This window comes from Artibeus jamaicensis, unplaced genomic scaffold (genome assembly GCF_021234435.1).
Source record: "Artibeus jamaicensis isolate MK-2021 breed Jamaican fruit bat unplaced genomic scaffold, CSHL_Jam_final contig_64, whole genome shotgun sequence".
NCBI classification, from domain to species: domain Eukaryota; kingdom Metazoa; phylum Chordata; class Mammalia; order Chiroptera; family Phyllostomidae; genus Artibeus; species Artibeus jamaicensis.
In genome coordinates this window covers 6,077,504-6,103,904 of record NW_026521911.1, presented here as the reverse complement: position 1 = coordinate 6,103,904, position 26,401 = coordinate 6,077,504, and the positions used below count along the sequence as shown (strand labels likewise).

At 44.1% G+C, this 26,401-nt stretch overlaps 1 protein-coding gene across 1 annotated transcript in view; it reads left to right on the top strand.

Moving 5' to 3' along the window:
* GAB2 (GRB2 associated binding protein 2) overlaps nt 1–26,401 on the top strand; it is a 179,780-nt gene that overhangs the window by 133,966 nt on the left and 19,413 nt on the right. The window contains exon 3 of the mRNA XM_037138548.2: nt 17,287–17,530. Coding sequence (XP_036994443.2) covers nt 17,287–17,530 — 244 coding nt within the window. The remainder of the gene's footprint in view (nt 1–17,286; nt 17,531–26,401) is intronic.

Genomic DNA, 26,401 nt, shown 5'->3' with positions numbered 1-26,401 from the left:
TCTTCCAGCCAGAAATGCCTGGAATAAAACCTGTCTGGGATCAAGACCAGACCAGGAGTGAAACAGTCTGAGTATCGACATAAGGGTAGAGAAAACAACCCCTGATAGAGAGATCCCTTTCCAAAGGATGATGCTCAGGAAAGAAAAGCAGTTCTAAAGATGAATATCAAGATATCATATGTGTGGAGGTTTTTTTTGTTTCTTTGCCATATATGTGTGCGCGCATGCATGCATAAGCAAAATTAATAACCCACCTTCCTCTGGGAATCAAAATAGCCTTCAGTCCCCAGAGTAGGCTAGCAGAAAGCAGCCCTGAGCTGTGTTCATAAGCAGGCGGGGCCAGGTCCTCACATTTGTGGCCCAGTCGTGGGCAGCTGTCCCTGACCAGATGTACCACACACAAAAAGAACCAGCTCTCAGCACAGAGCTGTGATGAATTATTCATGGGCTCAGGAGTCATCCACTGTTGGGAAAGCCATCACCCCTTTGAATCCTCTCAGCCAAGGACTTCTTCCCTTTCATTCCCTCCCTCCTTCATTTGTTCAGTAGCTGTTCCAGGGGCTGCACAGCTGCTCTCACGTGGACTCCGAAAGGCAGGCTAGATGCACTTGAGTCCTAGCCCTGCAATATAGTGGCTGTATGATGTTGAATGAGTAACTTTATCTCTTTGGAGTTTTGTCATCTGCGAAGTGGAAGTGATGTTCTCTCTCTCTGAGTTGTTGGAAGCTAGGACCATGTGTAGGTGCCCAGTGTGAGCAGTAGCAACTTGTTGCACTCTGCCATGCAGTGGTTGTGGTGATAATGATGATTTATATCAGTAGGTCAAGGTGAACCAGATAGGATTTAAGTATCTATTGTTTTTAGAGAACTTAACAGTCTACAAAACACTTAGGCAGTCTCCTCTGAGTATGAAGAAACAAAATAAGATAGGCAGGGCTGCTAGTATTATTCCTACTGCACAAGTGAGGAGCTAAGTTTGAAAGGCACCAAATGACAGTTCCATAAAGCTATGTTGCCGGGTCTGGCATCCCAGCCTTTTAGCTCCATCCCCAGGCTTTGTGCTCTGACTCTTTCTCCTGTGTTCTAACTTGGTTTCACAGACATGTTTACCATGGCTACATGTGTGTAAGTCACAAAATAGCCAGCAAGAAGAAGCGAGAAGTTTATAAATCACTGAGAACTGACCATTTAGGAAGTAAAGTACTATTTAAACATTAGCATTAAATTCTGAAGGCTAAATTAGCAAGACAACAGGATCCATCCTAGAACAGCCACAAAGTACATGAAGTAGCGCTCAAGGACTATGTTACCAGAGCTTCCTCCATATCCTGTCTATTATTTTAGCTTCTTCCCTGATCTCGAACTCCCTGGCCGGGATTTCACAGCAGGCACAGGTCTAACTCCATGGCAGGGAGGCTTCTCAGAGTTCCAACCAACTGTTCTTTATCTCTTCCCCACCTTCTCTCTCCTAAAATTTTTGGTAAGGCTGTCCTCTTCCTCTTAAATATTTCATAAATATTTAAACTTCTAGAAGTCCAGGAGTCTTCTGAGTAACTCAACAGCAGTTATGTTAGTTCCTGGATCCCATCTGGGATCAAGTGATATCCATAGGAATGCTTTGGGGTAGACCTTCAGCCTCCAGTGGGAGAGTGTTATCAGAGGTCTGCAAACAGCTCCTTCCTCTCCAGAGAGAATGACTGGTGCTTAAAGGTCAGGACCCCTTATTCCAGCTGGAGTTCTGGCAGCTGGGAGGGCCATGGTGGAGCCGGGCAGTCCCCGCAGATGCCTCCTGGTGACCTTGGCCCTTCCCCCAGTGCAGGGAGTGGGAGAGCCAGGGCAGTCGCTGGGAGTGAAGGAGGGTGGGAAGGAAAGAAGCTTTCCTTGGAGGCTTTGCCCGTTCTCTCTTCTCATCCCTGGGAGGAACTTTTCCTTTCTGGCTTCCTCCCCTACCTTTTGCTCTTTTAAAATTGATCTTAGATCTCTCCTCTGGGCCATGCTCGTTGGAAGCTTAGAGCAAATGTGGGAGGTAATATGCCGCTTCTCCCCAGTCTGACACAGGTCCCCTGAGGAGCGAAGAACAGAGTGGAGACAGACCCAGGGCCCCAGCCCAAAGGCGGAGGCTGCTGTCTGAATCACCCACCCTTTTTTCCACTGAGACAATGAGGAAAATAAACATCCAGACCAGCTTCCAGCCAGATCTGAAATCCTCATGCCTTTTTAGAAAAAAAAAATGTTATTTGAAATAACAGGCCTTCCTCTTCAATCCTGTTTGCTTGTTGTTGTTTTTGTCTACAGCTGGGTCTGGTCACCCTGAGAATAAGCATTGAGTTGGGACATGAACTCCATAAAATCCCACAGACACTTCTGCATGGCCCTGGAACAGGCTGCAGTCCCAATAGCAGGGAAGTCCAGACCCCCTGGAGGAGGAAAAGGAGACAGACAGAAACCTGATCCTCTTCTCTTTGTCCTAAGCCTTGATGCTTCTTCCTGCTTTCTCTATACCAGACACTGCCCCCGCCCCCTCACCACCCCAGCCAGCCAGGGTAGATGGAGTCTAGAGTTACCTGCCAAGTCCACAGACTGTTGGAGATGCAAGCATCTCATCCTCAACACCAGCAGCTTTGGATAGCTCCCAAACATCTCTGGAGACCCAACCCCCCTTCTTTTGTATTTGACTGCTTCTAATTATCTCCAGTGAAGGAAAGTAAAAAATCATTGATGCATTGGTCCCAGAAGAGACTCCAAAGCCCAGTGTGACTCTAATTTGGGGGTAGAGATAAAATTAGGACTTTGAATCTAGCAGTAAGGTCATCTTGGACCTCTGAAGATCTTGACTGTTATCATACATGCAGTCACGTACAGCCCTCCGTAAGATTCTAAACTTAACAGCATCAGTGGGTGTGGTCATGTCTCTCTAGGATTTGAATCGTGAGTCAAAGTTCTGGTTTTTAATTCCAGCTTTGTTACTGATTCAGTGTGTAGTCCTCAGTTTTTCTTCCACAGTGAACTATGAGCTTGGGGTCCAAGACAGTCATTTTCAAGCTTTTTTTTTTTTTTTTTTGCATCGCTTGTTAACCAGATCTTCCATGGAACACAATGCATGAAACAGGTGAGAGGGAGCTGCTTTGCATACTGCAGGGGAGAGAGCCAGACCCCCCGTGGCCTGCCACTCCCGCTCTCCCAGGGTGGCCCGGGTGGCTGGAACGCAGTGTGTGAGAACCTGGATCTGTGGCAGATATTTCAAAACAAGGACCCACAGACCAGTGCTGAGCTACGAAGGTCTTCCTCAGTCCACAGCAAAAATGCAAAACACAGGGAAGAGATAGTCACTTTTCATAAAGCTAAATATAGTCAGATTTAAAAATTCCCTTTATTCAGTTTCCCTCTGTATACACATGTTCACATTAAAGTGTTCATGTGCGAGTGAAATGAGCCATAGTAGGTAAGAGACTTTCCATATTTGACATAATTAAAATTGTTAACCTTGTGTGTCAGTTTTTAAAAATACAGAAGCAAATAAAGATAGTGTGTTACGCGTGAGTAGAACGGAAGAGTCAGTGTGACGGTGATCCAGAGGTTGTGCTGGTGTCAGGAGCCCCTGGCCCCACGCCCCTGTTTCTGTGCTCACAGGCAGAGGCCTTTGAATTCTCCCTTCAGGTTCCAGTCCGCCCTGTGCCCCAGCATAGTTGCTGCTCTAGGGTCCTTTGTCCTGTTTTGTTCAGTTCTGGCCCTAACCTTGTATGTGAGCTAGGGTCAGCCCTGGGATTTTGCCTACTTTTCCTGTTCTCAAGTCATTTCCCTTTAACCTACTTGTGGTCTCAAGTTCCATCTAGGACTGGACCCTCTCAGAGACCACAGTCTTAACCCAAAGCCTTAGGCTAGTGGCCGGAGCCCCACTGCCCAATGGCACACTTCTGGGGTGGCAGTGGCCTGTCTGCCTGAATTTCTGAGGAAAGCCTACTTCTGCTTTTCCTAAACAAGCTTCCGCCTCCTTGTGGACTCTTCTGCCCAGGTTTCCAGGCAATGCCCAGTCTCCGTTTCTGTGTTCACGCATCCAGCACACCCACTGCCTGTATTGGCCAGGCCCTGTTTCAGGGACAAGTGCCAGCCTGTGTCATGAACAGCGTGACACATGGGCCCACTCTCAGTGAACTCTGAGCCTTGCTGTGTTCTCCGGCTTATGTTCTCCCCACCGGACTCCCCTGAATGACTGCCTGGCCCTCTGTGTCTAGGTTTAAGTGCCAGCCTCCTCCGTGTTCACTGACATTTACCTGCTTTTAACTGACTGTGCCTGGCTCTGTGTCATGATATGGCCATCATAAAAAAAGAAAAATACGATTTTTTAATTTCTGAGTATAACTTCCATATCAGGCCCCATCTGGCAAGTGATAGAAATTGAAGTTCTAATTAACTTAAGATAAAACTGGTCAATATAGGATTTTTCTCAGTTACTTCAAGCTTCATGTGCTCTCTCTTTTTTTTATATATAAATGGAAATGTATATACCAGGTATTTATCTTTTTCCAGCTTTATTGAGGTCTAATTGACAAAACTGTATGTATTTAATGTGTACATCATGATGGTTTGATGTATTTATACATTGGGAAATGATTATCACAAGCAGGTTATTAATACATTCATTATCTCAAAGTCCAGGTTTCTCCTGCCCTCTCCGTGGTCTGCTATTCAAGTTCCCAGAGGCTTAGGGAACTGGACGCTTCATGGAGGGTGGCACTGGGGGGGGGGGGGGAGACGCGTGAGAGGCCGAGAACATGGCCCTTTCACTGCTCCACCACCGCACTAGTGGAGAAGCCTTAGTGGACACGTGCAGGGGGTGCCCCACAAAGCTCCAAACAGCGGTGCGACTGCACTGCTTGCCTGTGACCTCGGAGATAGTTATACACAAAATTTCAATTTAAAAAACTCCAACTTTTTTCCCCAGATAGTGTAGGTTTAAGATATTCATTGTTGAGGAGGGGAAAGGAGGAGCTTCAAAAATATTTCAACCTTATTCATAGGACATAGAGTCTAAACTTCTGTACATTGAAACAGTGGTATAAAGTACAATGAAAAACAAACAAACAAAGAAAAAGCTCTCAAAATAGATGATATACTAACTAAGCTGAAGAGACAGGGTACGACCTACATATCTATCATTTGTTGTTCGCTCTGTCCCCACCTTCTTACCCTTTAGTAGATAAAATCAGTGAACAAAACTGTTCATGTCTGGCAACCCATATCAGCCAAAGCGTTAAGACAGCCAAGGAGGTAGATTTCATAGCATGAGAAAATTCTAGAATATTAAATCGTAAAGGGCCCTTGGAGAGTGTTTAGTTTGAAACTCTTTGTGATGAGTACCCAGAGATGAAGAGAAGAGAGCTAATTTGCTCAAGATTATACAGCTAATGGGCAAGGATAGAACTGAAGCCCAGGTTTTTTGACTTTTAGCTAGTGTTCCAGGTGATATTGATGATGATACCATCTTGTACTTGGATATCAGGGCAATATGATTTATGAAGTGCTTTTTATATATATACTGGTCTAAAAGGCTTATTTAGTACAAAGAGCATGGGTCTTGGAATTCTATGAATACATGAACTCACAGCACTGATGAGTTCAACCTAAACATGGCCTTGGGTAAATTAGTTTACTTTTCTGAGCCTCAATTTCTGCATTGGTAAAATAGAAACAAGACATTCTTCACAAGATTATTATAAAGATTTCATAAGAATTCACTTAAAGCACATAGTGTAGAGCTATTTGTTTATGAAGCAGTGTTCTAAGTGTATCTCAGATCTTAAGTCAATCCTATGAGGTAGATACCCATTATTATTCCCATTTTACAGATGAGGAAGAGGTTCGATAACTTCCCTTCACTGATACCACCAGTAAGTAGAGGAGCTGGGATTCAGACCTAGACGGCCTGGCTCCAGAATCCACGCTTTTAACTGTTAATGCCATCCCCTGAAATTCTAGGCATATTCCTTGCCTCGATCTGTCACAGTACCTATCTATACAGGAGCTTCCATTCGCACCCAGAGACCTGGGAAAGACTTGCTGCCACCTCTGCTCTTTTGTGATGACCTTCTCTGGCTTTGCCATTGTGACTGCTCTCACTACATCCCTTTAAGAGGGCATCACACGGAGCTCTTGCTGCCTTTAATTTCAGCCTAAGCCAGCTCTTTTCTGTTGACCTCAGCCACAGCTTCAGTTTTCTCTGCATCTGGGACAGATGTTTTTACACCCACTAGAGTCCACATAATTATAAACAGAGCTGGGAGACGAGCTGTAGGGCTTGGCCATTGGTGGAGGCATTTTCCCCTCAAATTCATCAGAGCAGTAGCTCTCCGGACAAAGGTACCAAGAACATATTTCTCAAATGATTGGTGAAACTTTCTGGACTGAGGGAGCAGAGACCTGGATTCTGATTCTGGGTCAGTAGTTTACCTACAGTATGAACCTGGGCTAACCATTTGTTCATCAAGTATTGTTTTAGAACTATATTAGTTCAGCTTCTCTGAAAAGCAGCTGTCAAGATGAGCTGAGGCGTGCTAGAGATTTATTGGGATAAAGTGGGAAAGCTTTTGTGTAACGCAGGTCTGACACCTGTGAAGGAGAGAAGGCAGAACAAGGATCAGAAAGCAGTGCATGGGAAGGCATTTTCAGCCAGGTCAGTCGACGTTCTCAAGCCCCAGGGCTCCCATTAAAGGAGTCCCATGTCTCATGGGAGCAGGCCTGTATTAGCACTGCTGCCATTCTGTGTCACTGGGTGAGAATGGCTCATGGAGAGAGCCAGCAGCAGCCAGGGCTCTCAGTCCATTATGCTACCCACACCGAGAAATCCGAGAGGCATGTTTTTATGGCCGCCACACTGAAGCATCAGTGATGAATGGGACATGTAAGGTTCAGACTCTTAAAGGAGCTTATAACTTAGTGGAAAGGGATAGATCAAAAATGAAATGTTTAAATGGTAACAGTAAATGCTTTCATGAAAGTAAGATGAGGTAATGAGATAAGGAATGACTAGAAAACCATTTAGGCTGGGTGATCAGGTAAGACCTCTCTGGACGTTGGTTTCTTTTGTAGTCATATGGTTTTCTTTTTAAATTCCACTGGATATTTGTGTGGCTATCGTGACTTACAAGCACATATACACTTCTCATCTGCCCCACACAGAACTGCATAATAGAATGGGCCTCCAGCTTTGTGTGGAAAAAGCTTAAGTCTGAATCCAGGTTTGGACTTTTTCTACAAGCTCTATAACGTCGAATAAGTCATTCTGTGTGAGTCTTAGTCTCTTCATATATTGAATGAACTTGGAAACATCAATGCTTTGACAACTTTTCAGGGCCGTTATAAATGTCAAAGTTGTTTACAACAGCCTACAAATGGGAAATTTTTTTTTAATTTCTTTTACAATACCATCAAACAATAAAATACTTAGGAACCAGTTTAACCAAAAAATACTATGGAAAATTTCTGCACTAAAAATGACCAGCCTTCCTGGGGGAAATGAAAGAAGACCCAGTAAATGAGGGAACGTGTCATATCGTGAAGTAGGACATTCAGTGTTGTCATTATGTCGGTTTTCCCAGACCGATCTGTAGACTCATTTCAACCTCTGTTACAGTCCAGCAGACTTTTAAAAAAAATAATTGACACCAAAGCGAATTAGAAAGTTGGGTTCTGCCAGGCTCCTCCACTCACAGCACAGCAGCCTGCGGAACCTGTCTGCACCTTCTGGGGCCTGTCCTGGCTCTGGGCAAACCCTGAAGGTCAGTGATTCAGTTTTAGGTCTCTCACACCAGGTCACCCACGGGGCAGTGCTGAGAGAGAGGCCCACTTGCAGAGCACTAACGCGCAAGGCCCACGGCGTTTCTTTACTCCCTAGGACGACCTTACGCGTAGCTGTTGTGCAAATTCTACAAATTAGGACTCAGATTTAGATACCATCCCTAGGTTCCACAGCTAGTAAACTGAGATTCAGATTTCCAAATATCAGTGTTCCTTTCCCCGTTCCACGCTGCCTGTCCTGAAGCCACAGTTCGGCTTCCGATCATGCTGCAGAGCTCCCAGGTCCCTGGGCAGGCTGGAGCCTCAGAATCCCAGCCTCTCCATCCAGACTAGAGCAGCTTCAGGTATTGGGCTTGTGATCAGCGCCCAATAATGGGCCCTTGCTAATGATTCTTGATATGTTCCCACCATTGTAATGTCTGACACTTGTGTTTCATGCCAATTGCCAATTATCTCCTAGTGAAAGTCACTGTGAAAGGAGGGAGAAGCTCACCTCTTATAGTGGGTTAGCTTAAAAATACAGAGGTGTATTTTTGTGGAAAGGTCACAAAAGTCAAATGCATCATTTACATGTGAGCTAACAGTCCCAACAAGATGGACTGAGTCCTGTAGAAATACCAATGGGTCCCCAGGTTCCTTGGGGGAAGGAAGAAGTACTGCCCTGAATATAAATTTGCTCTTTCCAACTGCAGTGTAAGCCCACAGAGCAAGGACAAGATGCACCCTTTTTTGTTGGGCCTGCAGCTCCTAGCATAAGGCCCACAGTCAGTCAGTGCTCATGACCCTAAGAAAATGACTAGAGTGCTTCACTGCAAATGTAAATCAACTCCTTGAAGGGGACCACGCAGCCAACCCAGTCCCCAGTCAAAGGAACAGGAATGAGGTCTGTCACAAGTCAAGTGTGCCCTAAGTGTGGGGGGCAAGGTGAGAACAAAACTGTAACCTGATCTCTCTCAGATGAACCGCACCACGCGTGGCTAAATATAGACTGGGTATCCAAAAACAGCAACGCCCGTGGCCCAGAAAAACCTCCCAAGTGACAACAGTTCCTTCCACCCTAAAGAACAGTTTACATTTGGCTCCTGGAGCTTTCCATTCATTCTTCCGGCCTGAGGAGGAAAGATTCTGACAAAACTTACTGCCATGGTGTGTTTATTGAACATCTTGTTTTAATCTGGAAGTTTACTAGGCACAGAACAGTGCACTAGACCCCGTCAGAGAACAGAGATGGTCCAAGTCCTGACTTCTGATGCTCACAGTCGTTTTGCATGACAGATCTGTGAATTCCCAACACAAAATTAACAACCCAGTGAAGTACTGGAGAAGGTTTAGAGGAAGGCATGCTTCCTTCTACCTGGACACCTGATGGAACCCACGGCATCATCGGCGCAGGGCCCCAGTTTCCCGTCTCCGAGATGCTCCAGGGCAAAAAAAGGTTATGTAAGGCTGGGTGACCAGGGACTGTGATATGCCTCAAAGCTACAGCCACTTGCTCTCTTTCCCCTGTGCCCTTCACAGAATCGATTTCTGCTAAAATATACTGAGAGATCGTATGTGCCAAGGTTGGGATGTTCTGACCTGGCTCCCAGAGCTCTGAGATGGTGTTATTTCTCAGATCCTTCCTCGGAAGGCAGGGGGGGAGCAGAGTCCCTGAAAGGTCCCGTGAGGTTTCATGTTACTGCTTGTCTGTGCCTCCCCTTTTTTCTTCCTCTGCTTTATAGTTTTTATAAACAGTAGGAGACTTATATTTTTGAAACAGGGAATTATTTACACTAGTCTTTAGTAGTTTGATCCAGCAAATGTTTATTTACCATGAAAATGTGAGTAATATTGTAAACTCATAACAAAATAGCAGTCCTGTCAGCTGGTGTCCCGGTGATCCGATCTACTGGCTTGACTGCCCCCCACCCACTGTGCGCTGTGGAGACTGCGTCTTCATTCACATTGATCCATTTTTCTTCTGGCACAGTAGGTGGATGCCCAGACCGGAGATCCCAACTGGGTTTCCAGGGTTCACCTCTGACCCACTGCACGTGTGGCCTTGGACAAGTAGCCTCACCTTTCTGGGCTACAGTTTCTCCAGCTATAAATGAGAGTTTCAGGGAGTTGGGGACATGGGGACAGCAGCAGGGATAAATGAGCAATTGGACTCTAGAGTCTTTTCCAAGTTGCCATGTTATGTGATTTATTGTGTAAAAGGAGGCCATTTCGTGTTTGGCCTTAAATGTATGAATAACTCATGTAATGATGGTGTGTGCCAGAGGATTTAGGGACATTTTCCTTCTTAAATAATTTCAGGCTTGTGACTGTGAGTTAAAAATGACCTGGAGCTACTGATACAGTCTTCCCCTTAAGCAAGCACCTGTCTGCTTGCTTTTGTTTTCAAAACTTTCCACCCTTCTGATCCTTGTTTTTCAATTAGCTTCCTACAGGAACCACTCACTGCACAGAGTCCTGTACCTATACTGTTTGAAATATTATTTCATCAATTATCTTCTCCCCATTAGAAGCCTTAGAATTTCACAGTCTTCCCCTTGTAGAAGTAAACCGTGCGGTGAACAAGTGCCAAGCCAATAACCATTTACTGAGCATTTCCTAATTACTGTTGACCCATGTTTCATCTCATCAGCTCCTCAAAAGAACCCTGTGAGGTGGGCGTTTTCTTTGTCCTTTTACAGCATGGCAGTAGTTACAAGGAGACATAGTTTTTCCTGAGGCCCTGTGGTAAACAGTCTCAGAGCCTGGGCGGCCATGTTTCTGAACCTGCATCGGGCTCTTTCCGTTAACACACTGTTTCCTTGGACTGGGCCGGAAAGGCCTGGCAAGAACATAGATGGCTTCCAGTTTAAAGTTTTGATGGTAAAGAGAAAAATTTTTGGAAGAATCTGTCCTTTCATTTACCTTTCAGAGCTCACTCTGCCCTTCATATTTCAGTTGACCTCAACCCTTCTACCCCTGCCTTGGACCGAGGAACCAGGGATTGTTAATCATGAAACTAGTGGGTTTTAATCTAAATCTCTGTGTAAACATGACTGTGGTCTTATGTGGAGCTCCTCTCTTAAATTTCCCAAAGATGACTTTGACGTGTATCCCTGACCTAATACGAGTTCTTCCTTTGATCAGTAGGGAAAATAGAGGCCCATAGAGGTGAAATGGCACGCAGGGTCACTCAGCCAGCCGTCAGCAGAGCTATGCCTTGGACCCTAGTTCTGTTACATGACTCTGCCTCCCAGAAGGCCAGCATCAGCCCTCATGAGGTTGTCGTGGGACTCTCTTCTCTACACAGGTGAAAAGAATTGGCTTCAAATATAGCGAGCTCTGTTTCAGATCTAGTTGCCATTTTCTAGCCGTGTGACCTCTAGCTCATTTTAATGTCTCTGAGCTTCAGTTACACCCTTGTTTTTGGAGCTTCCGTTTCTTTATCCAAAAATAAATAGAGGTGATACTCTCTGGCATTCATGGGGTGGACTAGAGATACATAGTGGCTGCTTAGTAAATGGCAGCTACAATTATTATAGTTAGTACTGTCCTTTTTGATCGTACTTGTTCTTTGTATAACATCTACACGGTATAGCTGTAGCTAAAACAGTGACAGTTACCTTCCAAACTTCTACTCTAGCTTAGAAAGAAATTCCATTTCTCCTGGCCAATTTCGAGGTCTCAGCCAGTTCCATGTATACTCCAAGATTAGGAGCAGTAAGAATGGTGGGGCACTAGGCTTAGTGCTTTACACAAATGATCTCCTCCAGTCCTTGCAGCTGCCCTGCAAAGTGTATTCCCTCTGTTGAATGAGTGAGGGTCAAAGCAATTTACGTAACCTGCCCAAGGCTACAGAGCTAAGAGTGAGCAGAGCCAGGCTTTGGGCCCATCCTGGGTCTGGCATGTGCTTTCATCCTCCGTGTTATGGGTTCAGAGACCCACTTGGGCTTGGGGTGAGGGTTTTAGGGGTAAAGGATAAAGATTAAAAGGGCATTGAGATAAGAGAGCCAGTCATTATTTGGCCAGTCATCTTTTCCAGAAAGTCTTGCCACCCGCCCCTTTCCTGCTCCTGTTATCACTACTCGTTGATGGCTGGGCTGGGCTGGGCTGGGCTGGGCTGGGCTGGGCTGGGCTGGGCTCCTCAACTGAAATCCCTCAGAGCTTTCCGGTTCTAAAGTTTTGCAAGAAGGTGGGAGGAGTGTTTGTATGCTGGGCAGGCTTCCCAGGGGTGATTGTGGAAAGGAAGGGGAGTGATTTTGTAGGGCCCTAAAAAGAAGCCAGGAAGAAGAGGAAAAACAAAACCCTGTTTAAAGGAAAACAAATTGACTCAGGCATTTTCTGGCATTATCTTTAGTCTAGACATGGAGATAGAAGCCAAGGCCAGAAGTCTGGAAACATCCATTTTCTTCTTGCTCTATAACTGACCTTCCCAATGACCTAAGACACATTCCAGCCACATACCAAAACCAGCCCAACTAGGCATGGTTTCAAGTTTTCCTCTATCTGTACTATTCTTTCCTTCCTCAAGAGGTACGGACACAATAAAAACAAATCCTCTGAGCCATTTGTGCAAGTGAACAGCCTTATCTCATTTTTTACGACAGCCTAGTGAGATCGGCAGGCAGGCCAGGGCTTGCCCTCCCAACTTGAAGAGTGCAGAGCCAAAGCTGGGGAAGAGGCCTGCCTGCAGCTAGTCTCACACTGGTGCGTGGCAGAGCCGGAGCTGGGTCCTCGGTCTCCTGACTCCAGTCACATGCATGAGGTCCAACCACTGAGAGCTGGAATTCAGACCGCTTGGGTCTTTTCACCCCAAACCAGGCATTCTTGCTATTTTGTTTTGCTGAAATTTTCATTGCCTTTCTATAATTGTAGGGTGAAGCCCAAAACACTGGGGTCAGAGGAGGTACAGGGAGCTGAACATAGGAAAGGGACAGTGTCTCTTGTTCCATGTACTTCAGTAAGGACTTGGTGTTTACCGCGTGCTCAGTTTTCTCCTCAAAAAGGAAATAACAGCTAAAGGTCAGATGTCTTTAATTGCAGTACTGTTGGTCTCTTGCATATACTAAACACTTCATACTTTGCAGAGGGCTCGTGCGTGTGTATGTGTGTTTTCCAGATTCACATACTGTACACCATCCCCTTACAGTGTACAAGTCAGTGTTTTTTAGCATATTCACAGGGCTGTGCAGCCACTAGCACAGTCTACTTTTGGAGCATTTTTATCACCCCAAGAAGAAACCTCATCGCACTCATTAGCAATCACTTCCTGTTCTCCATCCTCGCTCACCCCACCCTAGGGAACTGCTGTTCTCTTTTTCTGACTATATATTTCCCAATTCTGGTCATTTCATATCAATGAAATCTAGCTTCGTTTTATTTAGCATAATGTTTCCAAGGCTTATACATATTATAACATGTATTCATACTTTGTTCTTTTTACTGCTGAACAATATCCCATTGTACAGAACATGCCGTGTTTTCTTTATGCATTGATCAGTTTATAGGCATTGGGGTGTCTCCACTTCTGCCTGTTATGAGTAATGCTACTGTGAACATTCGTGTACAAGTTTTTGTGTGGACACGTGGGTTCATCCTCCTGGGTACACACCTGTGGGTGGAATTGCTGGGTCATATGGTAACTCTATATTTAACTTTTTGAGAAACTGTCAAACTGTGTGTGTGTTTATAACTTTACTGAGCTCTTATTTCCCATACCACAAAATTCACCTATTCAAAGTATACAGTTCAGCAGTATAGCATGTTCACACAGGGTCATGCGGCCATCACCACAATTTTAGGAAATTTTCATCACCCCAAAAAGGAACGTTATACTCATTAGCAGTTACTATCCATTTCCACCCCCCAAGCAGGCACGAGTTTACTCTCTATCTTTATGGCTTTGCCTAGTCTAGATGTTTTGTGTAGATGAAGCCGTACAACCTATAGTCTTTTAGCACTGGTTTCTTTCACTTAGCAAAGAGTTTTGAAGGTTCATCTGTGTTGCAGCTTGTATCAGTATGCCATTCATTTCTGTGGCTGAACAACATTTCCTTGTGTGGCTGTATTGCCCTCTTACTTACCTGGTCCCTCCTCTGTCGTTACGTGGTGTACTCTCCCTGCATGTGTCTGCGTCTCTGTTTTCTCTGCTTTTAAGGACACCAGTCACTGGGTCAGGGCCCACCCTCATCCACTGTGGCCTCATCTTAACTAATTACATCCCAAACACCCTGTTTTCAAATAGGGTCCCTTTCTGAGATTCCAGGTAGACAGGAATTTTGGAAGGGACACTATTCAACTTAGTACAGGCAATAAGGAATAATCACATAAATTCAGCTTGAAATCTTTGAACAGTGCAAACACAGTGGAATTTTGGCAAAGTGTGGTACCAAAACAGCTTTGAAAGAACTTTTCTGGGGCTTCAACCGTTACGGTGCTGACTGGTTTCGTAGACATTGCTTCATGCTGGTAGAATGGAGCAGTGTCTGTGCGCCGACTCACCCTAACCCTTGCTTCATCTTATTAACAGACCTTTTAAAAACTTCTCTGATTTTGACCACAAGAAACAAACATGTCTGGGGTTTTGTGCCATGGAAGATTCTTTTATTCATTCAACAGATATGTACCCACTATGTGCTAGGACTGTTCTAGGCACCAAGGATACAGAAGTGGCTAGAACATGTTTTCAGTACTCACAACATGCAGGATTTTCTACGCCCTTAATGCATTTTACCCTTATAACCACCCTATGTCAATCTGTAAGTGAGGAAACCAAAACTCAGAAAGATGACATGACTTCTCTGCAGGTAAATGGACTGGGGCACAGATTCGATTCCATAGCCTGAGCTGGAGGCAGAGAGCCCCAGAGGTGAGGCCAGGTCACTCCTCTCTTACAAAGACCACAGTCCAAGCATTCAGCATGGGCAGCATGGAAGATGTATTAAGTAACAAGACAGGATGAGTAGGTTGTGACAGAATGGCTTTTCTTGTCATGCTGGGGAACCTGGACACTAAGGAAGTTACTGAGGGAGTGTGACCTACTATGCTATGTATTTCATTTATTTAACCAACACGTATTTATCGAGCTGTGTCCCACACTGGGTGAATGCTGGAGATAAAGTGTTACAAAAGTGACAGACACCCTGCCCGTACTGAGTTTATGGCCTAATGATTGAGCATGGAGTGATAAGGGAGAGGTTGGTATTTTCCTGAAATTATCTTTGCAATACAAGGAAGCACTGGTGAGAAACAAGGTTGAAGAAATAAACAGGAAAGTGGTTTTAAAGAGAGAGAGAGCTTTGTAAGTCATCTTGAGGATCACGGATCCATTGAAGAACTTTAAGCAGGGCAGAGGCTCAGTGACGTGATGTAGTTGTTGAGAAACAGGCAAGAGTCACAGGTAACGTCTAGGTTTCTGGCTGGAGAACTGATTGGATGGTGATATTGATGTGCTTCACTGAGACAGAGAACAAAGGACAAGGTTGAAGAGTTCAATTTAGGTTGTTGAGCTTGACCTGCTTGTGGAACATGTGAATGGAGATGCCCAGCCGAACGGACAGACACATGACAGGGAGCCCAGGAGAGAGAGCTGAGTGTTGTCATCACGCAGGTGGCCACTGAAGCTCTGAGAGCAGACAGGATACTCCAGGAGATCCTCCTGAATGAGACTGAAGCTACGGCAGGGTCTGGGGCAGAGTCCTCAAGAGAGAGGAGGTTCATTGAAGAGGTGGGCTGAGGAAGAGGTGTCCAAAAAGACCGCAGTGACTGTAGAATTGCATCAGAGGTTTTGCCCTTGGCACCTTCCCTGCGTCTTCTCAGGCAGCAGGTTCATCCCTGGCACCAGGACCGCTCCATCCCCCAGCATACACCCTCTCTCCTCTGCCATTAGAGAGTTCATCTTGCGAGGCTAATGGAGTCATGAAGCCACTGATTCTGTTAACACGTGTCCACTTCAGTACAAGACCTGTAATGGGAATTCATTTTGGAGGTCAACACAGCTGTCACTGGGACAGTTTTTCCCCAAAGGCCCATGGCTTTTTCTGTTGTACACTGGCACAGTTGTCCTGCCTGGCACCTGGAACAACTGGAGAGTAATTAAGGCTGCAGAGCTTCAGTGAGCTGGTGATCCTGCCGAGGGCCTTCAGAAGGGGACGAGCTGAGACAGGTCAGATAACAGGCGGTGGAAGCAGAACTGTGCGCGCTCTGAAATGATTTAAATACCCCTAGGAAGCCACCATCCAGGCCACTGAAATATTATCCCCTACTAGTACCCTAACACCAGAAATTACACCTTTAAACCTTTATTTCTTTTACACAAGAAAGTTCACTGTTGGAATTATTAAATGATGAATGAACACGTTTTCCTATTCTGCAAACACAGACTGAGAACTTTCTATGTACCTAGCCTTGATTAGGCAAATGCGGAGACTGTTGAGACACCGGTCTCTGTTCTTAGAGACCCATGGGCTAGGCAAAGAAGCAAAGTAACAGTAGCTATAATGAAGCATGGGCCAAGTGCTCCTGGCACCCCGAGTAATGAATGACCACGTCCAGGAGGGTTTCAGAGAGAATGTGATACCCATGTCAGGTCTCAAAGCCTGCATCTGAGTGCCAGGAGAATAGACGTGAAATCCAGGTGGAAGGAACAGCATAACGAAGAATCATAAAAGGAGCTGGTATTTTCAGGGACTGATGATGCTTCCATATGCCTTGAGTGTGGAAGGAGAAAAGCAGGAAATAGGTCAGGCTGTGAAAGGCCTTGTATGTTATGCTTAGAATTTAAACCAAGCTTAGAGAGCCAGTCAAATGAATACCCTTTGGCATGGGGTGTAGCACTCTAAGCTATTATGTCCTTAATAGCTTGCTTCCTTTCTAATGTAACAGACGAGACCTTAAGATAAGAGTTAAGAGAAAAAGACCAGTAGACAGAGAGTAGTAGGTACAGGATTTGGGGTGTGGGAGACATTGCCATCCTCAGAGGACTGGGAAGGGCAGGCTGGAGGAGCTGGGACAAGTCTTAAGGGACAGCTCCAAATACATTTGTGCTTTTATCGTTAATGTAGTAAGGCACAGTCCAGGGACTCAATTAAGGAGTCTTCAGGAAGCAAAGCTTCATTTAACAAAGCAGCCTTGTCTGTGAGGGAGGCGATGACAACAGAAGCCACTGCGGAGAAGGAAAGCAGTGGTGCTCACTGCTCCAGAGAGCCCGAGCCCTGTTCCTGCACCACGGGGAGCCGTACCTCCTGGAAGTGGGGCCGTGCTGCTCCAGCAGTGAGAGCGGCTTCCAGGCGACTCCACGAGCAGTGCAGATGTACAGAGCACCTCCTTCTCAGCCACGGTGGCCAGTGGGCCACAGCCCTCCTCTGGGAGGGGGGGGCAGGGACATGGGAGGGAGAAAATGCTGCTGCTGGACCATCGACTCTACTGCTGATAGTTTTCTTCCTCTGACAACCCACTTTGGAAAAAAGGCACCTTTCTTTCCTTTTTCGTTCACAGAGTCCTCTCTCCTTTTCACAGATTCCCTGAGAAACATTTCTTCAGCCAGTCACGGGCCCCGCTCCTCTCCAGCTGAGCTCAGCAGCTCCAGTCAGCACCCTCTCCGAGAGCGAAAATCCTCAGCCCCGTCGCACTCCAGCCAGCCCACCTTGTTCACATTCGAACCACCTGGCTCAAACCACATGCAGCCCCCATTGTCCACCAGTGCGCCTCAGGAGTATGTCTACCTGCACCAGTGTATAAGCCGGAGAGCAGAAAATGCCAGGTAGGAGACCGCGGTGACTGCTCACACAGACTCGAACTTTTCAGTCTCTGTTCTTTCATTTTAAAGACAAAGGAATACGATATAATAGCTTTTTGGGTGGTAAAATGTGTACTTATAAAACAAATCGTTTTCTGGCTTAGGTGACCACCACATTTCATTGGTATCATCTCTATTGCTGTACAGCGATCACTGTATTCCAGAGAGACCTCCCGTTGTCAAAAATCATGCTATAAAATTTTTTTAATTTGGGGAAAAAAAGTCCTGTAGGGCTAGAGTTTCTGAATTGAAAAAGATAAGTCAATTTACTTGTTGGCCTTAAGAAGATAGCTATAAAGCCTTAACATTATTGAACAAATCCATACCTCACTGTTTCTATAGAGCTGCACTGTCCTATATGGTAGCCAGTGTCCACGTGTGGCTAATGAAAATTAATTAAAATTGAATAAAATTCAAAATTTAGTTGATCAGTTGCACTAGCCACCCTTTCAAGTGCTCAGTATGTGACTATTGCATGTGACTACCATCCTGGATAGTACAGCACGAAACTCCTTCATCACAGGGAATTCACAGCAAGGACTCCCTGTTCCAGAACAATGGTCTTTGTTTTCCTGACACTGGCAGCTCTCTCACAGGTGCAGGGCCTGTGCGTATGTTTATTACCTTTTATTTCCACTGTTAGGAGAAACAAAAGCACAGAGCTGATAGGCTTTGCCAGAGTTAGATCCCAATTACTACCATGGCCAGCAGATTACAAATCAAGTTCCTTAATTAATTTATTTATAAATATCTAAATTGTGTTATGAAAATTATGGCAATATGAGGACTGGCTGTATAATATATCACTTGACAGACTGTTTTCAGGCATAATCTCACTCGAACCAGTCAAACCCACTGAGAGAGCCAGTACAACTCATTTTCTTCATTTCAAAGATGAAGAAAGGGAGGCTTACAGCTAATAAGTGACAGAGGCAGCCCTAGAACTCAGGTCTTCTCGTATCTGGTCCTGAATTCTTTTCTCTACACTGTGCTGCACTGGTTCTGGCTTTGTGAGTCATTCACCATCACCATCACCCAACAGAGGCTCCCAGCACTCAGACTCAGTGATACCTCAAATGCCAGTTGATTCATTTGTTTGTGAATTTTCCCTAGTTCAGCCTCCATCAACTTATGCATGAAGAGCTGAGTTCTAAAACAGTGGGGTGAATTAACCATGACCACTGAGACAGTTAATGGCACCTGACTCCTCCTGAATCGCAGACCAGAGACAGGCAGTGCGCTGCAGCGGAAAGCACATTACGAGCTTCGGAGTCGGTCAGACGTGGGTTCAGATTCGGATTCTGCCACTGTCCTTGTGATCATCGGCCACTTAGTTAACCTTCTTGACTTTCAGTCGCCTTACCTGCTAGATGAAAGTAACTAACTCAAAAGCTTACTCATGAATGTGAAATGACAAAACATACATAAAGTACCCTGGAGTAGACACTCAGTACACGTTACCGGCCGCTCTCCTGTGCGCCATCCCCTCCTACTACATGGGTGATTTCCCGGGAGTTGAGAGTGTGCAGGAGTTCTTACAATCATAGTTCTAGTGAAAGATTAGGTGCTCTCTATGAAAGCCTCTCGGTATTTAATGTGCATATGAAATATTTGAGGACCTTATTGAAATGCTGATTCTGGCTGAGCAGGCCTGGGGTGGGTCCTGAGATCCTGCCTTTCTGCGAAACTGTGTCTGATGCCATCCAGATGGTGTGCAGTTCACACTTTAAGTAGAAGACCTTACGTAATATTAACAGCTACCACCACCTCCAGTCCCATGATACCGCTAAAGCAACTGAGAACAAATATATAAATGTCTCTGCTTGAATTAGCACTTAGAGCTCACTTTCTCTGCACCCCCATGTCCTCTGCAAAACCTCTCTTAATCTTCCTGGCTGGAATTCATTTCTCCTCTGAATTCCCATAGCAGTTTTTGATTCTCTCTCTCACAGCTTTTTCTGCCTCGTATTATGGATTTTTGTATTAATATGTTACTGCTCTTTGAAGACCCAGGGCACCTAGTAGGCACATGATAAGGATTTGAACAAAGCTGTGCTGTGGAGAAAACATAGGAAAGGTGACAGAACTTATTATAGTGGGGGAAGCACCTTTACTGTGGGGCTTTGACCAAAATGTGCTTTTTCTGTGTCTTTGTTTTCACTTGTGTGGGTGTTGGAGCAAAAGAGAGTGATGAGTAGGATCTCAGAGAGAATTTGGAAAAAATAAGTTCAAATGTTTTTTGCAGAATTCCAAGAGGGGCGGGTGGGTGGGAAGGAAGCATTCTTCACTCCCGAAAGACTGTCTAGTTTCTGGTAGTAGTGGAGTAGCTGGCACGATACTAAGCATACTGTAACAATTACGAACTCTGAACAAAATACACAGACACACAAAAACTGTTTCAAAGTATTTAATAGCAATCAAAAAGCAGGCAGAAACTGAAGGAGAGTTGACTCTTAAAGAAGGGACCCACACTGACTGGGTCCGACTTTCATGGCTTTTCCTATCAAGGAAATTCCTAGAAATATATCACCCAAAATATTTAGCATACAATGAGAAATTGCCAGACACATGAAGAAACTGTGAAAGTTGACCCATAATTGAGAGAACTCAGTTCATAGAAACAAACCAAAGTAAAACCCAAATTTGGGAGCTAGTGTACAAAGACTTTAAATTATTGTGTGTATTGCTTTGATCTACGGGGTGGGGATTGATAATGAATGAAGAGATTGTTACATTTAGGAGAGAGAGAGAAACTCTGCAAAAAATTTTAGGAGTTCCATTTCTAACTGTGAGACAGTCCCAAACTAGCACAGCAAAGGCTTTGTAAACTAAGGTGAGATACTTGTACTACCACACACAGAAGGAAAGTCAAAACTTGCAGTCTGGCCTTGGCTGGTGTGGCTCAGTGGATTGAGCGCCGGTCTGTGAACCAGAAGAAGGTTGCTGGTTTGATTCCGAGTTAGGGCACATGCCTGGGCTGCAGGCCAGGTCCCCAGTAGGGGATGCACAAGAGGCAACTACACACTGATATTTCTCTCCCTCTTTTCTCCTTCCCTTCCCCTCTCTAAAAGTAAATAATTAAAATCTTAAAAAACAAATCTTGCTGTCTGAACTTAACCAAGTTGACTGCCTGCAAAAATAAAATCATCAACATTCTCCAGGGGATTATAACAGAGCCCAGGGTCTAGACAACATAAGATCACAACATTCAGTGCATACTTCAAATTTCTCAGCATACAGAGAATCTCAAAATGTAACCAGTCTCAAGGGAAAGCACAGCTGTCAAGCTCAACATAATAACCCCAGGTGTAGAAACTAGGAGACACAGATTTAAAAGCCCTCATTATAACAATACTCCATGTGATAAAGGAAAACATACTTAAGATTAATGGAAAGGGAAGAAAAGTCTTTCAACCCAGAAGTTTATATTCTGCAAACATGTCCTTTAGAAATGAAAACAAAATTGAGATATTCTCAGTTGAAAGAAAAAGAAGAGAATTTCCAGGAGATTTTTGAAAATGCTACAGAAGTTCTTCAGGCTGAAGCAAGAGAGTACCAGAAGGAAGCTAAGATCTTCAGGAGTGAGGAAAAGTAGCAAAAAGAGTAAATATCTGCATAATTATAAAAGGATATTTTTCCTTCTAAGTTCTTTATTAGTATATATATGAGTGTGAAATCAAATCTAGTGGGGTTTTTACTCGGTTTTATTTCTCTTCAGCCTAAAGAACTTCCTTTACCATTTCTTTCCATGTGAGTCCCCTCATGACGTATTTTTCAAATTTTTACTTATCTGGAAATATCTTTATTTCACCATAATTTTAGAGAAATTTTTGGATGGGTATACAATTCAGGGGTGATGGTTTTATTTTCTTTCATCATTTTAAAAAATTTATCTTTAGAGGGGAAGGGAAGGAGAGAGGGAGAGAAATAATGTATGGTTGCCTCTCGTGTGTCCTCTGCTGGGAACTGGCCTGAGACCCAGGCATGCGCCCTGCCTGGGAATCAAACTATGATCCTCTGGTTCGCAGGCCAGCACTCAATCCACTGAGCTACACCAGCCAGGGCTCTTTCATCATTTTAAAGGATGCCATGCTATAGTCTTCTGACCTTCATTGTTTCTCATGAGAGGTCAGCTGCTATTTTTATTTTAATTTTTCTATATGTTATGTTATTTGACAAAGATGACAATAGGGAAATGAAAGTCTTTTCAACAAATGATGCTGGAAAAGCTGGTTATCCAGATAGAAATAAAAAAGAACCCTTACTTCATATTACACTACTCAAAAGTTAACTCAAATGGCCCTGGCTGGTGTGGCTCAGTTGGTTTTACCATTGTTTCATAACCAGAGGGTTGTGAGTTTGATTCCTGGTCAGGGCACCTACCTAGGTTACAGGTTCAGTCCCTGGTCCAGATGCATAAAACTCCCAGTCTGGGCATATATAGGTGGCAACCAGTCATTGCTTCTCTCTTGCATTTGTGTTTCTTTCTCTCCCTCCCCCTCTCCCTTCCTCTCTTTCTAAAAGCAATGAAAAAATATGTCCTTGATGACAATAAAAAAAATTGAATGCAAGTATATCAGAGACCTAAATGTAAAGTCTAGTACTATGAAACTTCTAGAAGAAAACATCTCTGTGATCTTGCATTACATAGAATTTTTATATAGGATACAAAAAGCAGAATCATAAAAGAAAAGTTTGATAAAGTAGTTTTTTTTTAACTTCACTGTAGGAATTTATTTTTTTTTAATTTTTATTTTTTTAATTGATTATGCTGTTACAGTTGTTCTATTCCCCCCTTCATTCCCCTCCACCCTACCCCCCATCCCCACCATTACCCCCCTTTAGTTTATGACCATGTGTCTCAAGTCCTTTAGATTCTATATTTCCCATGCTATTCTTGCCCCCCCATCTATTTTCTTTCTACTGTCTATGCTACTTATTTTCTGTACCTTCTCCCCCTATCTCCTCCTCCCACTCCCCTGTTGCTAACCCTCCTTGAGATCTTCATTTCTATGGTTGTGCTCCTGATCTAGCTGTCCTTTTAGTTTGCTTTCGTTTTAGGTATGGATGTTAATAACTGTGAGTTTGTTGTCCTTTCACTGTTCATGTTTCTTTAACTTCTTTTTCTTAGATAAGTCCCTTTAACATTTCATATAATAAGGGCTTGGTGATGATGAACTCCTTGAACTTGGTCTTATCTGAGAAGCACCTTATCTGTCCTTCCATTCTAAATGAAAGTTTTGCTGGATAGAGCAATCTTGGTTGTAGGTCTTTGGATTTCATGACTTGGAATACCTCTTTCCAGCCCCTTCTTGCCTGTAAGGTCTCTTTTGAGAAATCTGCTGACAGTCTGATGGGGACTCCTTTGTAGGTGACTGTCCCCTTAGCTCTTGCTGCTTCTAGGATTCTCTCCTTCATTTTAATTTTGGCTAATGTAATTAAGATGTGCCTTGGTGTGTTCCTTCTAGGGTCCAACTTCTTTGGGACTCTCTGAGCTTCCTGGATTTCCCGGAAGTCTATTTCCTTTGCCAGATTGGGGAAATTTTCCTTTATTATTTGCGCAAATAAGTTTTCCACTGGTGGCTGTGCCTTTCCCCTTTCTGGTACGCCTATAATTCGGATATTGGAGCGTTTAAAGATGTCCTGGAGGTTCCTAAGACTCTCCTCATTTCTTTGAATTCTTGCTTCCTGACTCTTTTCTGTTTGGCCATTATTTGCTTTCCTCTGGTCCACTCCATTGATTTGAGTCCCAGTTTCCTTTTCATCGCTATTGGTTTCCTGTGTAATTCCGTTCATTTCAATTAGTTTCGTCTTCATATGTTTCTCTAATTTGTGGCTATAATCAACCAGTTCTGTGAGGATCCTGATTACCAGTGTTTTAAACTGTGCGTCTGAGAGTTTTGCTATTTCTTCATCGCTTAGGTCTATGGGCTCAGGGATTTTGAGAATTTGCGACATTTTTGGTCTGTTCTGGCCCTTTAAGTGTGAGAAGCGGAGCCTTGGACTCCCAGGTCGCTGGGTTGTGATGCTGTGTGTGGGGGCGTGGTCAGAGCGGGGAAATGGCGGCGCCCTCTACTGCCGCTAGCCGCAGGGACGCCGGCCCAGGTCGAACCCGCCCACTCCCTCGCCTGTTCGCTCGCGCACAAATAGGCGACCCCAGTCAACACGCAGCACCGCTTCCCCGCTGTCTCCTCCCGGTCGCTCGCCTGGTCACTCGCTGGGTCGCTCACTAGGTCCAACCCTGTGCCTGGATTCCGCTTCTGGATTCCGTGCCTGAGCCAGTCTGACCGAGTCCTCCTGTGCAATCCCACTCCACCAGCCACTGGTTTTGCCCCTTACCGGTCAGGCTGCAGAATTTGTTGTTAACAGACTTCCGAAAAGTTCAATTTTCTGTGTTCTGGCTGTGTTTTGTGTTGCTAATATTTAGTTGTCCCTAAACTTGGTTGTGTGAGAAGGCACGGCACATCCACCTATACCTCCATCTTGGCGGAAATCTGATAAAGTAGTTTTTATCAAAATTAAAACCCTTGCTCTCTAGAAGAACTCCATAAGAAAGCAAAATGGCAAGTTATAAAATATGAGAAAATATTCAAAGCATGTATATCTGACAAAATATTTATTTCTAGACTATGTAAAGAACTATTATGGCTCAATTCTTTTAAAAGACAACCCAATTTTTTAAGTGGGCAAAGATTTGAACACATAGAAGGTACAGGAATGGACAATTAAGCACATGAAAAAATGCTGAATCATCAAGAAAATGCAAATTAAAACCTAAATGTGGTTTTGCTTCATCACTACTGGAATGGGTAAAAAAAAGTCTAGCAGTGCCAAGTGTTGGCAAGAATGTGGGTGGGCTTTAATCCTACACTGATTCTGCCGTTCACATTACATACTAGGTGCTCTAGAAAAAAGGAATAATGCTTTACAGTTCAGAAGCACTTTTACATTTGTTATCTCATTCATCTCCAAAATTGACTCATAGGGCTCCCTTGAGCAGGGACTTTGAAGAGAGAACCAGCTCATTCATTGCTGTCAATCATAGACATAAATATGCCTGGTTGGCCCTGACCTGTGTGGCTCAGTTGGTTGGGCATGTCCCACAAAGCGAAAAGGTCACTGCTTCAGTTCCCGGTCAGTGCACGTGCCTGGGCTGCAGGCTACTCCCCAGTTGGAGCACATAAGAGAGGCAACCTATCGATGTTTCTCTCCCTCTCTTTCTCTCTCCCCTCCCCTTCCCATCTCTAAAAATAAATAAATAAATAAAGTTTTAAATAAAAATATGCCTGACTGGACTACTAAAGTCAAATCATATTTATGAGGCCAATAATGCCAGCCTTCTATCTATTCCATTTTACATTTATGGGAGAACCCAATATACAGTTATAATACATTAAGCACATTAGAGATAAAACCATGATGTATTCATCATTACTTTTATTTTTTATCATTTTTATTGTTGTTCAAATACAGTTATCTCCATTTTCCCACCTCCACTTTCCCTGCCCCACTCACCCCCACCTCCCACCCTCAATCCTAGCCCCCTTTGGCTTTGTCCATGGGCCCTTATACATGTTCTTTGATGACCCTTTCCCTTCTTTTCCCCATTATTTCCCTCCTTCCTCCCCTCTGGTTGCTGTCAGTTTTTTCTTTATTTCAATGTTTCTGATTATATTTTGCTTCCCTGTTTGTTTTGTTGATTAGGTTCCACTTATAGGTGAGATCATATGGTATTTGTCCCTCACTGCCTGACTTACTTCACTCAGTGTAATGCTCTCCAGTTCCATCCATGCTGTTGTGAAGGGTAGGAGCTCCTTCTTTCTTTCTGCGGCGTACTATTCCACTGTGTAAATGTACCATAGTTTTTTGATCCACTCATTTATTGATGGTCACCTAGGCTGCTTCCAGCACTTGGCTATTGTAAATTGTGCTGCTGTGAACATTGGGGTGCATAGGTTCTTTTGGATTAGTGTTTCAGGATTCTTATGTATAATCCCAGCCATGAATTAATTGCCAGGTCAAAAGACAGTTCCATTTTTAGTTTTTTGAGGAAATTTCATACTGTTTCCCACAGAGGCTGCACCAGTCTGTATTCTCACCAAAAATGTACTAGGATTCCCCTTTTCTCCACAACCTCGCCAGCACTTATTGTTTGTTGATTTGGTTATGATGGCCATTCTCACTGGTGTGAAGTGGTATCTCATTGTGGTTTTAATTTTCATCTCTGATGACTAGTGATGCTGAGCATCCATTCATATGTCTCTGGGCCCTCTGTATGTCCTCCTTGGAGAAGTGTCTGTTCAGGTCCTTTGCCCATTTTTTAATTGGATTGTTTGTCTTCCTGGAGTGGAGTTATGTGAGTTATTTATATATTTTGGAGATCAAACCCTTGTCCAAGATATCATTGGCAAATGTATTTTCCTATACAGTTGATTCACTTTTTATTTTGCTAATTTTTTCTTTAGCCATGCAGAAGCTTCTTATTTTGATGAAGTCCCATTTTTTTATTCTGTCCTTTATGTTTTTTCCTCGAGGGGACATGTTGCTGAAAACATCGCTGCGTGAACTATCTGACATTTTCCTGCCTACGTTCTCTGCTAGGACTTTTATGGCATCATGACTTATATTTAAGTCTTTTATCTATCTTGAGTTTATTTTTGTGTATGATGTAAGTTGGTGGTCGAATTTCATTTTTTTCCATGTAGCTGTCCTAATGTCTTAACACCATTTGTTGAAGAGGCTATTTTTACTCCATTTTATGCTTCTGCCCCCTTTGTTGAACATTAATTAACCATAAAGACTTGGGTTTGTTTCGGGGCTCTCTATTCTGTTCCA